This window comes from Gavialis gangeticus, unplaced genomic scaffold, assembly GCF_001723915.1.
Source record: "Gavialis gangeticus isolate Ggan-Ray unplaced genomic scaffold, GavGan_comp1, whole genome shotgun sequence".
Lineage (NCBI taxonomy): Eukaryota > Metazoa > Chordata > Crocodylia > Gavialidae > Gavialis > Gavialis gangeticus.
The window spans coordinates 44,750,688-44,767,655 of NW_017729033.1; the positions used below are offsets into that span (position 1 = coordinate 44,750,688).

General features: G+C 43.8%; 1 protein-coding gene across 1 annotated transcript in view; it reads right to left on the reverse strand.

Annotated features, from left to right (window-relative positions):
* The window catches only part of DHX15 (DEAH-box helicase 15), a 133,204-nt gene that overhangs the window by 83,716 nt on the left and 32,520 nt on the right, over positions 1-16,968 (reverse strand). Inside the window, exons 3-5 of the mRNA XM_019525825.1 lie at positions 11,300-11,493; positions 9,779-9,938; positions 9,158-9,376 (exon numbers count right to left, since the gene is read on the reverse strand). Of these exons, the coding sequence (XP_019381370.1) occupies positions 9,158-9,376; positions 9,779-9,938; positions 11,300-11,493 (573 nt within the window). The remainder of the gene's footprint in view (positions 1-9,157; positions 9,377-9,778; positions 9,939-11,299; positions 11,494-16,968) is intronic.

Here is a 16,968-nt window from a genome sequence, read left to right on the forward strand (position 1 = left end):
GGGGGGGGGGGCGACAGTTGGCAAGGAAAGAGCTGCAGGTGTCTGGACTCGTCCCTTTTTACTTGTCTCTGCCATCTCAACAGAGAGAGAAGTAAGAATTGGAAGAGAATGGGGGCATCTGGGTTATAAATACAGGTGGTGCAAGTTTCACCCTTTTTTTGCAACTTAGGGGGCATCTGTGCACATAATACGTTGTTTACCATTGTCTGGGCACTTTTTTTTGGAGCCGGGCTAATTGCTATGCAGACCCACTAGCTACTGTCCTACAAGACAACAAATCTAATCTGAGCTTTCACTACCAAACATGGATTCAAGTAATGCTTACTGTGTCACACCCGAGCTCCACGGGGTTGGTTGCAGACAGCCTCCGAGAACACTCCAACTCAACCATCCTGAACACCAAGAGCAACAGCAGGTAGGAGGCTGGGTGGGAACTCCCCCAAACCGCCAAGTATCTCAGAACAACAGATGTCACTCACAAATTGATTAAACATGCACTAAATCCCATTTTACAAATTTTTTTGTATGACAAAAACAGTGCAGTCATATTTCGCATTAGACAGAGCTGAGCCAGGATCAAGATGGGTTGTTGAGGGCATTGAGGTTTCCAGGGCAATGGAAGATAAGGCATTCTGTAACTATGTGGATTTTGGTCTGTGAGGGGGTGTCGCATTCACAAGTGGTATTTGATCTCAGGCCCATCTGATGCATGTTATGGCAAAAGTGGCCATAGCCGGTTTGGCGTCTACTAAGGTGAACTCAGGAGAGAGTCTGTTCAAATCGAAGCTCAGAGGTCTTGTAGAGGGGTTTCGGATAAATGTTTAAAGTCTGCAGTTCTCCCCACAGTTGTTCAGTCCAGTTGTCTGGGGAAGAACCCTTGGTGACAGAGCTCAGGTGGTGCATGTGGGCAATGAGGGGTTTCCTAGTTTGAAGGCACCACTTGACTGGAGGGTCAGAGAAGATGTGCTGATGTAGGTAGTGGTTATTGTCTAGTTCAGTAGTTCTCAAACTTTTTTTTTTGCGGACCACTTGAAAATTGCTGAGGGTCTCAGCAGACCTCCATCAAAGCACACAACTCATATTTTAATATCAGTAGTCTTACTTTACAAATACAGATGTTCTTATCCACAGATATTCAACCTTTCTGTGGACCACCTGAATGGGGCTCGCGGACCAGTGGTGGTCCACAGACCACAGTCTGAGAACCTCTGCTCTAGTTCAATGCAGCGAGGGAAGAGGAAGCATTGTTGGTCATGGCAAATGTCAGGGGAAAGCAATACCGCTGACAAGTGGGAGCTGTGAAGTAGGCGTAGGGTGGATACAGCCACAAATGAACTGCACGCCATTGTTAAGTCCCACTGAGTTCGTGAGCATGGGCACTTCTACACCACACTGGGGCATAGTATTCAGCTGTTGAGTATGCTAGTGCCAGGGTGGATATCCAAAGTACGGTGGAGTTAACTCTGCATCTGATGTCAACTCATTGATGGAGCAGGTTGTTAAGAGCTTGTACTTTGGCTGCCAGTTGGGTAAGGTAGGTAAGGGTGCAATCCAGGGCAACTCCAAGGTACTTTAGGTGGTTTTCAAAAGGAATGGAGTTTGTTCCACACTTGATATTCAGTGCTGTTTTGGCAAGTTTGTGCAGAAGGTGGAAAGTGCTACTGACCATCTTCATGAGGTTTAGTTTGAGACTCCAGTTTAATAGATTGAGAGGCTGGAAGGGACTTTGGAAGATCATTGGGTCCAGCCCCACTGCACCAAGCAGGAAAGACAACTGGGGTCAGGTGACCCCAGTAAAAGTGACCGTCCAGTCTCCTCTTGAAGATTTCCAGGGTAGGCAATAGGTACACTTCTTGAGGGAGCTTATTCTACAGCCTGGACACCCTAGCTGTAAAGAAGTTTTTCACAATGTTGAACCTGAAGCTATCTTCTAGGAGTCTGTGACCATTTCTCTTGGTTTTCCCCAAGGGTGCCCTGGTGAAGAGTTGCTCACCAAGCACTTGATGTACTCCCTCAGTGTAGTGGTAAACTGGTACCAAGACCCCTCTCAGCCTTCTCTTTTTCAAGCTACATAGTCCCAGGTCCCTCAGCCTTTCTTCATATGGCCTGCTGTGCAAGTCTCTGATCATACAAGTGGGCCCTTCTCTGTGCTCTCTCAAGCTTTTCCATGTCTTTGTTGAAGTGCGATGCCCAGAACTGGATGCAGTACTGGAGCTGTGGTCTCACCAATGCCGAGTAGAGTGGAAAAAAACAACAACAACAACACCACCACCACCACAAAACAAAAAAAACTACACTCCCTTGGTTTTGCTGGAGATACATAGATCGATGCACACCAGAGTATTATTTGCCCTGCTGGCTACAGCGTTGCACTGCTGGCTCCTGTTCATATTGTGGTCTATTACTAGCCCCCCCCCAGGTCTCTTTCATTTGTAGTGCTGGTCAGACCAGCACCGCTAAGGCTGTAGGCGTGTAGGGGATTGTTTGTCCCCAGGTGGAGGCACTTTACATTTCTTGATGTTAAACTTCATCTGGTTCTGATCCACCCAGCTTGCCAGCCTGTCTAGGTCCACCTGTATCTGCAGCCTATCTTCAAGTGCACCACCCATTCCCCATAACTTGGGTGTCATCCGTGAACTTGGCCAGTGAGCTCTTCACCCCCACATCCGAATCATTGATACGGATGTTAAGAAGTACTGGACCAAGCACTAACCCGAGGGACGCCACTGAAAGCAAGTGCTCATTGTAGTGAGGTACTTTGTCAGACCTTGCTCCAGATTCTTTAAGTTTTTTTTCCTGTGATCATAAGGGTGATGTTGTCTACATATATGTATTTTTGGATGTTGTGGGGGGCAAGTCTGAGGTGTAGATATTGAAGAGCAAGGGTGCTAGGATGAATCCGTGAGGCACGCTGTTCTTCAGAAGGTGCCTCATGGATGCATCTTTTCAAATACGAAGACTGAAGTAACAGCTGAAGATGAGTTCTTGCAGAAAGTGGACTGCATGTTTGTTGGGGATTTTGCGAAGGAGCTTCAGAGTGAGTCCTCATTGCCATACTGTGTCACAGGCTGCAGATATGTCTACAAAGACTGCTCTGCACTTCTGCCCTTTTTCAAAACCTGCCTCAATGTCCACGGTGAGGTAAGAGACCTGGTCAGTAGTTGGGTGGCCCCAATGGCCTGTTGCTCTCGGAGCTGGAGATCGATGATGGGGTACAGGTGATCATAAAGAAGTCTCTACCATGGAGTTTAAATCCCACCGAGAGAAGACTGGTCTGTAGCTACCTGGGTCTTCTAGTGGTTTATTTGGTTTAAAGGATGGCAACAACTTTGGCATGCAGTCAGATTTTGGGGGGTTTAAGGCTGTTCAGGCAACGGGAGAAAAAAGCATTGGAGCCAGGAGAGGATGGGGTCACTGAGGTGGATGAACACCTCCATCTGGAATTCGTCTTGGCCTGGAGACTTTCCAGCCTTGAAGGTGCTGGCAGCCTCCATCTTCTCTTTGAATTCAAAGTTGATGCAGAGAATTGAGTCTACTGAAGGAGAGTTCCAGGCCTCTTTCAATTTTGCATTCACCATGTGGGAGAAGCTTGTCTGATTTTGAGAATTTTCTATTGTTGATAAAACATCTGATGTCGTTGGCCTTTACTGGAGTTTTTGAGGATTGTCTGGAATTGCCAGTTAAGCAGTTTTACAAACCATTAAGGCTGTTAAAACAATGAGACCCAGGACAAACCCTTAGGCAACCCCACTTGACACCTCCTCACAACTAGAGATTAGGCCACCAAGTACAATGAGCTAACCAAGTACTGTATGTATCCACCTTATCGCATTTGCTGTAGTCCAGGGAAATCAGCAACCCCCAGCACATGCCAGAGCATGGCATGTGAGGCTATTTTCCTCCCAGCCTGGACTTCAAGCAGCTGCCACCAGCCACAAAGCCTGCAGGTGGCAGAGAGGCTGCAAGTAGCCTGGGTCCCACGGCAGGCAGCAGCTGCCCAGAACCCAGGCCAGCTGCAGCCAGGATGCTGCAAACAGCTGCACAGGGCTCCACAACCCTGGCACTGGCTCCAAAGCTGTGGTGACTGCACACACCTTGGGATGAACAGCAGGGAAGGGGCCAGGGCAGTGCAACCCTCAAGCCTCCTGCACCATCTGCCCAGATGCAGACGTGCAGCTGACACCAGCAATGAGGATCAAGTCCCTCAGCTTCCCTGCCTCTGGCATGCCAAGTCAACACATGGCTGGAGGCTGGGGTGTTTTTAGCACTCAGGGCAAAAACACTGCCAACCTGATCTAGTTGGTAGTCTTCCTTAGCTTAATGTGGATGTCATGCGAGACTGTCAAAAAACTTGCTAAAGTCCATGTACATCATACCCAATGCTCTCCCCACAATCCACATGGCCTGACCTCTGTACGTGGAAAGATTACAGAGCAAATCCTCAGAGAATCTATTGTGAAGCTCCTCTAGGAGAACAAGGCAATCGGGAACATACAGCATACTTTTACCAAGAGCTAGGTCATAGACAGAAACTGGGTTAGTCAGGTATAATTTGGTAAGTTAACAGGCCACGCCCTGGATTCTCCCTTATTTTCCTAAAGACGGGCACTATGTGTGTCCAATCCTCTAAATGTTTTCCAATCATCCAGGAATTCACCCAACCTCCATGAGTTCTCAAAAAGAGGATAACTGATGTTTCTAAATTTATTTCAGCCAGTTCCCTCAGTAATCGAGAGTGCATTCCATCTGGCCCTATCCAGATAAGAGTATCTAGCTTCTCCAAGCTAGACAAACCTGTGCTTCTACTACTCTAGGCTGTTAGTCTTCTTCCCTATACTTGCTGCCATCTGGACTCATCATCTGGTAGCTGCATCCTATTTCTGAAAGGAAAAGTACAAGGTATTAAATACTTTGGCCTTTCCTGCATCATCCATAATTAGAGTGCCTTCTGTACTCCTTAAAAAAACCTATGGTTTCTTTGATCTCTCTTGTTACATACAGGCAGAATCCCTTATTACCTTATGTTCCTTACCAGCTGCATCTCAAACTGTGCCTTGACCTTCCTAATTTTCTCCCGCAATGCCCATACGATGATCTTATATTCTTGTGTAGCAATGGGACCAAGTTCCCACTTTTTATAAGACTCCTTTCTGACTTTCAGCTCCTTAAAGAGACTGCCATCTAGTCAGGCTAGCCTCCTCTTGCACTTCCCATTCTATTGTCACATTGCGATAGCCTGATCCTGCACCTTTAAAAACAGCCTTAAAGTACAGCCTGCTCTCCTGGACTTCTCCTGGGATGCTGCTCACCAGTTCCCCTAAGTCTGCTTTTCTGAAGTCCAGTGCCTTTATCCTACTGCTCTCCTTGCTTCCTTCCCTTAAGATCTTGAACTCTTACCATGTCATGGTCAGTGTCACCAAAATTATCTTCCACTTTCACATTCTTAAGCAATTTCTCTCTAAATTACAGAAATAAAACCTTGAAGGTTCAATTTAGTCTCCATTTTTTCTGCTCGTTTTTACCTCAGGAATGCTAAGGTTACTCTTTTGTGCTGCTGAAGAGCTCAAAAAAAAAAAAAAATACACTGTATTTCTCCTCAGTTTGAATGCACTACACAGGCAAATGTACTGATGATTAAACAAGAATCTTTTTTTATCCAAAACAATGTCAGTGAAGTTTAAAAAAAAGTATTACAAAGACCCCCTCAGAAAACTTCACTAGAAATACCTACCAGTTCACTAGTTCTCCGCCCAGTCTCTTTCGGATTCGATTAAATCAGGGGGGAAAAAACCCCCAAAAAACGTGGAGAAGGTAATTTGTCTTACAACTTTCTCAACTATCTCAGAAAGCTCTTTTCTTAGTTTCTGAAGTATGTTAGCTATATGGGGAGAACCAAAAGGGATCTTGTCACTTTAATCCAGTCTTAGAAAAGACCCAAGGAAAGGTTCTTTTAAGCAGTGCAACCTACTCCAATGTATTGATTCAAAATCTGGAGGGATCTCTCATCACAGACTGCAGGACACCCCATTTAAAACAAACGAACAAACCAAGATATGAAGATAATGCCTCAGACATTGTGACCTTTTTAGAATACCTCTCCCCTTTGCATGGAATTCTCCTCAAATCCTGAATGTTCACATACTTGTCAATATGCTGGAAAATCTTCGCTTTTTCTCAAGTCAGAAATGTCAGTAAATTATCCCTTGAACTGCAATATTCACTCCCACTAATCTAGAACCAGAATCCCACAAGTGATAAGCAAGCTGACATACGCAATTGATGTCTTAACCTCTGAATGGAAGAAATAAGATACTAGAAGCCAGTTTAGCAAGTTAGTTTCTTTTAATCTTCTAGGCAACAGTACAACTGTGATATACAAGGCTTTAGAGAAAGGTTTTTGATTTGGTCTCCTACAACATACCTGCAAGCAAACTAAAGTATGCATTGGATGAATGGTCTGTAAGGTGGATAGAAAGCTGGCTGGATCATCATGCTCAGAGGGCAGTAATGAATGGCTTGATGTCTAGTTGACAGCTAGTATGAAATGCCCCAAGGGTCAGTCCTGGGACCCGTTTTGTTCAATATCTTCAGCAACAACCTGGAAGATAGGATGGAGTGCACCCTCACAAGTTTATGGATGACACCAAGCTGGGGGAGGGGGGTAGATATGCTGGAGGGTATGGCTAGGATTCAGAGTGACCTCAATAACTTGGAGGATTGGACCAAAAGAAAATCTTGTGAGGTTCAATGTCCTGCACTTAGGATGGAACAATCCCATGCACCGGTACAGGCTGGGGACTGACTGGCTAAGCAGAAAAGGACCTGGGGGTTACCATCAACAATGAGCCGAATATGAACCAATAATGTGCCCTTGTTGAAAAGAAGGCCAACAGCATAATGGGCTACCTTAGTAGGAGCGCTGCCAGGTGATTAAGGAAGTGATTATTCCCCTGTATTCAACACTGGTGAGGCTAGCAATGATGATGCGTCAGTAACAGCTGGTAATGAGAAACTAGAAAAAAAATAACACTTTAAAATACCTTGCATCAACCATCACAGAAGATGCTTCATCAGAAAAAAAAGTAAAAACAAGAATAGCCACTGGACAACTAGTAAGGCTGAAGAAAGCCTGGGCTAACAGCAAGATCACAATGAAAATGAAACTCCATCATCTACTATATGCTATCAATCATTTCAACAACTCTTTGGCTGTGAGTCCTGCATATTCACTATGGCACTGGAAAAAGCCAAATCGAGATGCATACCCTACGCTGTACATAGAACAAATGAATCTGTAAAAGATCAAAAAAATCAGACATGTAAGCAAATCTGAACCCTTACTAGAAAATCATAAGAAAGATGCAGTGGTTTGAACAAGCAAGATGGCCCAGGCACCCTTACCAATACCATCCTGCAGAGTACTGTGGATGGATGAAGAAAAGGAAGACCTAGGACACGATGGACCACCAACATCAAAGACTGGATGAGATTAAAACTAACTGACTGACTATACAAGGATTGCAAAAAAACAGGAAGAATGGAGGAAGGTTATTGCTACATCAAAAGATGCCCCAACAGTCAGCATGGCCTTGGGACTGACTTGACTTGAGGCCACATCTGGAGTACTGTATTCAGTTTTGTGGGCCCCCACTATAGAAAGAATGTAGACAACTGGAGACAGTCCAGTGGGAGGCAATGATAATTAGGGGATTAGGGAACATGACTTCTGAGGAAGTGTTAAGAGAACTGGGCTTGCTTAATCTAGAAAAGAGAAAACTGAATGAGGATTTACTAACAGCCTTCAAATACTTGAAGGGTGGTTACTAAGAGGCTGGAGGTAGACTGTTCTCAATAATAGGAAATGACAAAACAAGGAGCAATGGTCTCACATTGCAGCAAGGGAAGTTCAGGTTAGATATTAGGAAAAACTCTCTCATGAGGACAGAAGTAAAGCCCTGGAACAGGCTACCCACAGAGGTTGTAAAATCTCCATCTTCAGAGGTTTTTAAGACCCAGATAGACAAAGCCTTGGCTGGAATGATATAATTGGGGACACAGTGTAGCTTTGAGCAGGAGGCTGAACTAGATGACCTCCTGAGATCCCTTCCAACCTTAATTTTCTATGATTCTACCAACAAAACTCTATGATTAGAAAAGCTATCCAGGCAGAGCCTGCTCCAAGAGAGGAGGAGAGGAGAGGAAAAAGAAAAATCAAACTGCTATGTGGCACCTGAAAGTCCATCCTTCAAAAGGCAACCATGCAGCAAGAGCAAGACAAATAAGCAGCTGGGCTTGAGGATGAGAGTACAGCCACCAACCAGCATGTAGGTAAGAAGAGCCAAGCAAGCTACAAGCCATGTCACAGCCAGGCCTGACCCTTCCTTAGTACCCAATATAAACTTAAACTCACCAGACAAGCAAGTACAACAAACACATGGAGCACACTTCCTGGTTAAATGATCGCCCCTCTACTGAATACCAGAATTCTGAATACATCCATCCTTATTTAAAAAACAGCTTTGCTTCACTCTGCTCTTTCAATTCCATAAAAGAGCACTTATACCCATTTTCTTGACTGGCATAAAAAAAGGTGTTGGAGAATCACTTTGGTTTAACTCCAAGAAAGGGGGGGGGGGGGGAAAAATTCAGGGGGGGGGGGGGGGAAAAATTCAGGGGGGGGGGGGGGGAAAAATTCAGGGGGGGGGGGGGGGAAAAATTCAGGGGGGGGGGGGGGGAAAAATTCAGGGGGGGGGGGGGGGAAAAATTCAGGGGGGGGGGGGGGGAAAAATTCAGGGGGGGGGGGGGGGAAAAATTCAGGGGGGGGGGGGGGGAAAAATTCAGGGGGGGGGGGGGGGAAAAATTCAGGGGGGGGGGGGGGGAAAAATTCAGGGGGGGGGGGGGGGAAAAATTCAGGGGGGGGGGGGGGGAAAATATCAGTAAATTCCTCATATATGGCAAATTATTATGCATCTTCTATCCTAATTCACTGCCTAAAGATCTAGACAGAAAAGCACTCTCATAGCAGCTACAATTACCATGCATGACTTTAAGACCAACTGCAAGGGAACAGGGACAAGAAACTGAAGTATAAATAAACCCCTTCTTAATCTGCACAGGCCTTTGAATATAAGCACATAACGAAGAAAATAAAATATACCTCTTGTCCAGTAAGAAATAGTAGAAGATCTCCTTCTTCCTCTTCACACATATGAATTTGGATCACTGTTCGAATTGCAGCCTCCAGGTAATCCCTCTCTGGCTCTGGAGTATAAAAGATCTCCACAGGATGCGTACGACCAGGGATAGTTAGGAGAGGACAATTATCAAAATAAATTTGAAACTTGCCAGCATCTAGAGTAGCACTCATAACAATGACCTGCAAGTTAGGGAGAAAATACCATTACTTCACAGCTGACATCAAGAATTACATATAAAGTTAGATAGATAGTAGCTAATAAACTCAGAACTTGCAATTGTGTGATTTAATGATGAACTTAAAAACTTTATTCCAAGTTTCCTTGACTTACTGATTCTATGAATTCTTTAGCATTTGTAGAAAATGTTCATTTGCCCTGACACACTGCATATAAACAAACTTTTTACATTTACACAGGTTTATTTTCTACTAAAGATAAGCCATCTACACACCAGAAAGCAAGTCTGATCCTTACCAACATAGATTTTGCTAACAATAATCCTGGTGAAGTCCTTAGGATGGAAAGAAATATAGAGAAACTAGAATATGCTGTGGAGAGGCCAATTTATAACTGTAACTGACCTTCAAGTCGGATCTTTGCCTTACAACCTCTTTCAGAACTCCCATCAAAATGTCAGTAGCCAGTGTTCTTTCATGAGCCTCATCAAGTATTATAACACCATAGCGCTCCAGCAAAGGGTCATTCATAGCTTCACGAAGTAACATACCATCAGTCATATACCTGAACATCAAAAGAAGAAAACCCCCAAAGTGAATTCCAAGATGGTACTTGAGTATTTTTGTATACTTCCATACCAAAAGAGTATCTTCTACAGGGTCACTATAATCTTTCTTTTATCACTCCTTCTGGGCATTTGACTTGAATGGTGCTGAACAAAGGGATGGATGAGCAAAAAGTGAGAGATGCATAGAGGCTTGCAGTTGAGCAAGTTTTGCTCAAGCAAAGTAGGTACAAAGCCAGTACTAAGAAAGTTCAGGCAACTATTCTGATGAGAATTTTTTTTTTTTTTTTTTAAATGAGAATAATTTTTTAACAAACTAAGTCAGGTTGTCAAACTCACCATGCACCCTGGATTGGATCCAAATCAAAATGCTCCTTTCAGGCCAGATTTAGCCTGGGGCACTGGGTGGTTCCAGCCCCAGAACACACCACCGCCACCAAAGCAGCAGTAGCTCTGGTTCCAATGCAGGCCACGCAGTGAAAGCAGCTCCAGCTCCCATGGCAGAGCTGTCACAAGCCCCATGCTGCAGTGGCAGCTTTAGCTCCAACATGGGGCACATGGTGACAATGGTGATCTCATCATGTGGTGGCTACTTTTGTTTCCAACACTGCCAGCCTGCATCCTCAGCTACACACTATGGGGATGCAGGCTGGCAGTGCTGGAAACAAAAGTAGCCACACCCTTAGTGTGTCAGGGTGCACAATGAAAACAAGAAGGGCATAGAAAAGGTACGCTATGTACAGTGCCAGCTAGAAGTATCCTAAAACTGCACAGGTCTAGCTGAATGAAAAACAGTGATTTTTGCGATACCGAGATGCAGTGCTATCGAAGCATCAGTGCACTAAAAAGAACGCAGAAATATGGGCTCCATACATGCATTCATTTCATTGAGGATAACTCCCCCAAGTTTGTTTTCCTGAGAGAAAAAGAACTGACCTGTTCAGAAGTTCAGACAGAAACAAAGAGCCTGCAGTGTGGATGCTGGAAAGCCAGGGGCCCTAGAGCACACAGACCAGCAGAGAACTGCAGGGGTTTGGGGTCTGGCTTTTTTTCCCAAGTGAATGTAGGCAAGGATAGGCTGAGGCTGGGCAAGAGAGTATGCCTGTGTGTTACTCAACACTCAAGCACTGCAGTGCGATTCAGGCAGGGAACAAGCAAAGAGCAGAACACACCCCCTAACTGCTTCCATACCAGCCTTTTCTAGCCTGAAGCACTCAGGGGGCATGTTCTGCTCCCTAGCTGGCTGATATGCTCTCTCCCCCTGTGGGATGGGGCAGGAGGAAAACCAAAGCACAATGGGTTAACCAGAGACCCAAAAATAGGCTGCTTTCAGTTTACAATGAATTGTTACAATACTTACTTCAGAATAGTTTTTGCACTACTGCAGTCTTCAAATCGAATAGAGTAACCAACCTCCTGGCCCAACATAACATCCATTTCATCAGCAACTCGTTGCGCCACACTCATTGCAGCTACTCTCCTAGGCTGGGTACACGCGACACCTCTCTTCGGTCCAGGTAATGACCTCATATATTCAACACACCATTGAGGGATCTGTCAAGAAGAAATTTATAGCTTAAGTACACCTTATATGCCCGCTCAGATACAAGTGATACGGAATAAATTGCATCAAAAAGGTAGTTAATAAAAAATGCTATTTTACAGTCACAATCATATTTCTGATGCTTATTCCCTCAATTAGGCACAAGAGATAAAATACTTTAAGTCATCTGATTGGTGGTAAAGAAGAAAGCAAAAGTTTATGCTTTCCAAATCTTTTAAACCTAAATCAAATACTAACAATCAAGTTGTTCACGTGGGTCATGTTAATTCAGAATTTATGTAGAGGTTTTCATAAGAGTTGCTATTTTTCTGTATATTAAACCACCTGGTACAGTCAATGAGGAAATGTATTGGTTGACAGTATATTAAACAATTGTCAGATAAAGCTTCCTATGCAGCTCTGCAATATAGTCAGTATCAGCATATTGTTCCACTGACATCCAACATAAAAGTAAATGCCTGTATAAAATTTCATATAAGACTTAACATATTCTGCTTTAGGACATAAGTTTTGAACCAAATGTGTTTTGAAGTCTGCTAAAAAAAAAAAAAAATACTGAATCACATGGGTAATTTCTTGAAAAGAAGTGCTGAAAGAAATGTCTGGCTAAAAAAAATATCATAGTGATAAGTAAAATTTACAAAGGAGTTAGGAACCTTTGCTTGGTTACTTTTCCTGGAGGGCTAGGAAAGAAAAAATTTGCTTTCCCTCATCCCAATATGAATGTATTGCTACTAGAATTAGTGTTTGCCAGATGAGCCACTTTGTGTTACCACAACCTAAAAGTTGCTTCCACAGATATGTAACACTGGGTTCAAGAACACCACACACTTTATTCACAAAAACACAGGAAAATAATTTAACAAATCAGAAGTGATAACAGTGATTCACAACCAGAATGCTATGGCACACAAGGCTGCCTTGAGATCCTTTCAAGGGTACCATACAATATTATTAGGTGTGCCAACACATTTCACAAGATTAGTCCAGAGATTTCATATAGGAATCCATAACTTTCTGGCCTTCTGCGGTCTTTTGAAGTTCTTTGCAACAGAAGAATCTCTCTATTTTCTGTAGTCAAAGAGCTGAAAACTAAGAGTCGGCATTTTTCAAGGGATTCCTTGATTCTGAAAAGGTTGAGAACCATCAAGTTAGAGGACAGGATAATCTTAGATTACTCTTAATACAATGATGAGGTTCTGTAAAATGAACACATCTCCAGGAAAGAGCCCTTCGTGTTAAAATTCAAATACGAAGCATTTGGGGAGGGGGACACACACGATTATAGGAGGCAGCTGCCGCAGCTTCTTTACTCCAGCCCCAAGTCTAGGTCACGGCAAGTCAGAGTGGCAGCAGCTGCCTGCCTCCATCACCCTGCCTGGCCCAACAGCCTCTGCTCCCTTTGCCTCCCATTCCACTGCCACTGTCAGGCATGGTTGCCACCCCATTCCCTCCCAGAGCACATGGAAGCTCTGGCCCATCCCCAACCCTGCTGCTGCAGCAGCAGCAGCTCTGGCCCTGGGATGCTGCTGCATGGCCAGACAGGGTCCAGAGATTCCATGTATACCATGTCCCAGGAAGGAATGGAGTAGGAGCCAAACCTGACAGTAAGTAGCAAAGGAGTGAGGCAGATGCTGGCGGGGACAGAGGCTGCAGGAAGAAGTAGGCAGCACAGATACCACTGGGAGATGGGGTGGGGGAGCCAAGTGTATCCTCCCCACACCCCAACCACCTGCCCCCATGCCACTGCTTTTCCCACTGAAACAGTAGAAGGGACAAGTTTAAGACGACACTCAGATAATTAGATTCTATAGGAGGAGCTGGTGGCATCAGCAGCATCTGTCTGTCTCAAGACAACAGAACTGGGCTGAGTGAGCCTGCTCACTGAACCTGAAAAAGCAAAGCTGAAGTGAGCTCTCCAAGGTGCAAAAGCTTAGGCAGTGTGTATGGAGACATGGAGTCGCCCACACAGCAGCCTCTCTGTCTTCCTGATGCCTTCCAAAAGGAAAGGCAGGTAGCAATACATCTGGAGCCAGCTTCGCAGCACGGACTGCAAGAACAAAGGAGATCACCCATTTGTCCATCATTCAGGGCTTTACTCTTAGCCCAGGTGCCAACCAGGCTTAAAGAAACCAGAGTCTACCCTATTATGGAGTAGACCTTAGTTCTACAACCTTTTGCTAGTATATTCTCTGCCAGGCGCAAGACTAGTACCCCACTCTAAAGTGCTCTTCTATCCTAAGGCTTTGGCACTCTAGAGATTGCCAAGTTATTTAACTCCAAATACAGTTACAGGTAGTACTGTCTACTGTAAATTATGGTAGCAAGTAAACTTGACCTGATTTAATTCTATACCAGGAAAATTATAACAAATTTAGATTCTACCTATGAAAGTTATAATTGGGGTCGTCTTGGCTTCACAGTATGCTGAAAAGCAAGCTGCTTTAAAGTCACTAGTAAAAATGCAAATTTAAGAAGCTGAAAAAGCCTCTCCACTTCAAGTAGCATAAGACTTGACCTAACCTTAGAGACTGCAGACATTTCAGCTATAGTACCAATAAATATATTATTATATTTTAAAATAATTTTTCTGGTAACAGCAGAATCTATTACAATGGTGTGACATGTAAAGGAGACTGTGCTTTAAACGTTTTACCGGATTTAAATTAAAAAGTCAAAGATCTTTCTATATCAAGAACACAAAAAGCCTCACTGCAAAGGGCATACAAGCACAAAGTCAGACAACTGATTCACACCAAGATGAAACTCAGTCACCATCCCTTGTAGAAATTTAGGGGAAAAAAATCTATAACACTACCCACCCTTCGTAAAACTTAACATAAAGCTCACTCATTCCTTAACCAAAAATTAATGTCAACAAAAGCCTGCACTTTTTTCCTGAAAGCAAGCTATTTCTTCAGTAGTAAATGGTACTTTCATTAGGTTTGTATTAATATCCCTTGTCCTAAAAGGCTTCTAATACACAGAGATTTCCAAATACCACCACCAGATCAACCTGGTTAAAAGCAGTTGTAGAGACAGTGGTCTATCTTGGACCCATTTGTAATGGATCAAAAAAAGCAAAATCTATAGTCTCAACCTTCCCAGCAGCCATGCTGAAAATAAAACAAATGTGAATACTTAATATGAACAGCTACTATCCATGTAGTTCAGTCCATGCTTAGGAAGTATCTCATTTCGTTCCATAATTGAGAAGGAGCTGAGCTTTACATTTGCCACAAGTATTCAACTACTCTGTTATATAAGGATGTGGCATATCCTCCCAGTAATTAAAGTACATTTTCTGAGAAAAATACCATTAAATTGGTTAACTAATGATTTAAAGTTGTATTTTATAAGAAAGTCCTTATGAAAATTAGCACCCACAGCAGGTTTTTCTTCTTTGAAGTGAACTTAAAGGTAAAACTTTTAAGCTTTCCTTACAGCAAGAGTTTTCAACCTTTCTGGATCAGTGTACCCCCGGCAGCCGGATGCGGGGAGGGAGGGTGGGGGTGCAGCTGAATGCAAAGTAGTGGCAGCTGCTGCACACAAGCTTCCCCTACCTCATGTGTCCAGCGGGGCAGGCAGCACAGGATGAGCCCACCCCTCCACGCATACTCCCTAGGGCCTTAAGTACCCCTCGGGGTACATGACAGCCCGTGCCTTACAAATGGAGTAGGTTCCTACCTGTGTAATTCTGCAGAAGCTGCAAGCTGATGCTGTCTGCTATACGCTAGACCTGTATTAGGGGGGTGGGAGGGGGGAAAAGCTTACTAAAAATAAAATGCTGGCTCCACAGTAGGAGCCAGCAGACCTCATGGCTGCTGACGCCTGCTGCAAAAGGTCTGCCGGGGGGGGGGGCACAAGGGAGCACGCTCCCCCTGCCCCCAACAACTGAAAGGACTGCCTGTCTTTATATAAAGAAAATATAAAGTTTCTAAAACAAGGACATTCCAAACAAAGACTCCATACACTTTCAGCTCTTACCCTAAGCCACTATTATGTTAAGATGAAGTTGCACACTAATTCTTGGTTTGGGGGAATGACCCTGTAAATTCATAATTAGAATTAAAATAAGAAACCTACACATACTAAGTTATAAAATAGAGATTTACAAGGTGCCCCAACTATTTTATACAAAGACATATTGGAAGAGGAAATTACTTAAAATCAGCTTAATCTAACTTGGGAAAATGCATGCTCAAATCCATTAATCATATGATTAACTCCATGATAACCCCAAACATTAGCTCTACACTATGTGTAGTTTCACTGTTTTCCCATAATCAAACACACTTAGTTTTCAATGCCCCAGAAGCCAGAAATTCTGTTTAACATGCTTAGTTTTGGTGTAACTGAAATATTCCTGAAATTGATTTTATCCTACAATTATTGACATGTATATATGAATTACCTTGAACTACATTTTTTCAACATTTTTGTCTCAATGTGGGACTAAGAACAAAGGGAGTATAAGCAGCCAGTGAATACATTTCATGTGGAAACTATAAAGGTTTTTGGCCAAAGGAATACAATTCTAAAATAGCTTTCCAACATGAGTGGGGGAATGAACCCAACCAGTTTTAAGATGAAGCCTAATTAATTTATGAAAAGGCTTGTATAAAAGGTATAGCCAACTCATGTGCTACAAATGGCATGGGCAGTCTCGAGCAGCATATACAAACTCAAAATCATCCAGGGCAATTATCCCAGATTTGTTTTTTTGAGAGAAAAAAAACTGACCTGTACAGGAGTTCAAATGAGGAATAGAGACCCTACAATGCAGGTGCGGGGCAGCCAGGGGTCCCTGGAGCATGCAGCCCAGGAGAGCATTTGCAGGGGTGAGGGGTTTGTTTTGTTTTCTTAAGTGAATGTAGGCAGAGATAGGGAAGGTGGGGACATGTCTGTGGTGTGAAGAATCCTCCAGCCTTCTCCTCCTCCACGCTATGTTCCAGGCTGGGCAGGGAACATGCTTTAAGTTACCCAGCACCCAAGTGCTGCAGTGTAATTCATGTAGAGAACAAGCCAGAAGGAGAACATGCCCCCCACCAATCTGCTTCAGCGCTACCCTCAGGGGGCAAGTTCTGCTCCCTGCTTGGCTGAGACTGACACATGCTCTGCCAGCCCCTGTGGGATGGGGAGGGAAAAGCAGCAGTGCACACTGGGTGGCTGTACAGAAGTTGTCTCCTGAGACTCTCCAGGAAGCCACATCACCTGTGCTGTTCCTGAGTTACTCTTCTCCCCAAGTGGCCACTTCTACTTTGGGAGAAAAATTATGAACTTCTGTAAATTCATAGTTTCTTCTAAGAGAGCAGGGACTCTTCAAATGTAATTTTATAACTAAATATATTTCTGCAATATCTATTAGAATTAGCTGCTATCTGTTTAAAACCATAAAGATAAGACACACTTAAGTACTTTTTTTTTTTTTTTTTTGCCTATACAGGGGGATTTTTTCAAGTAAT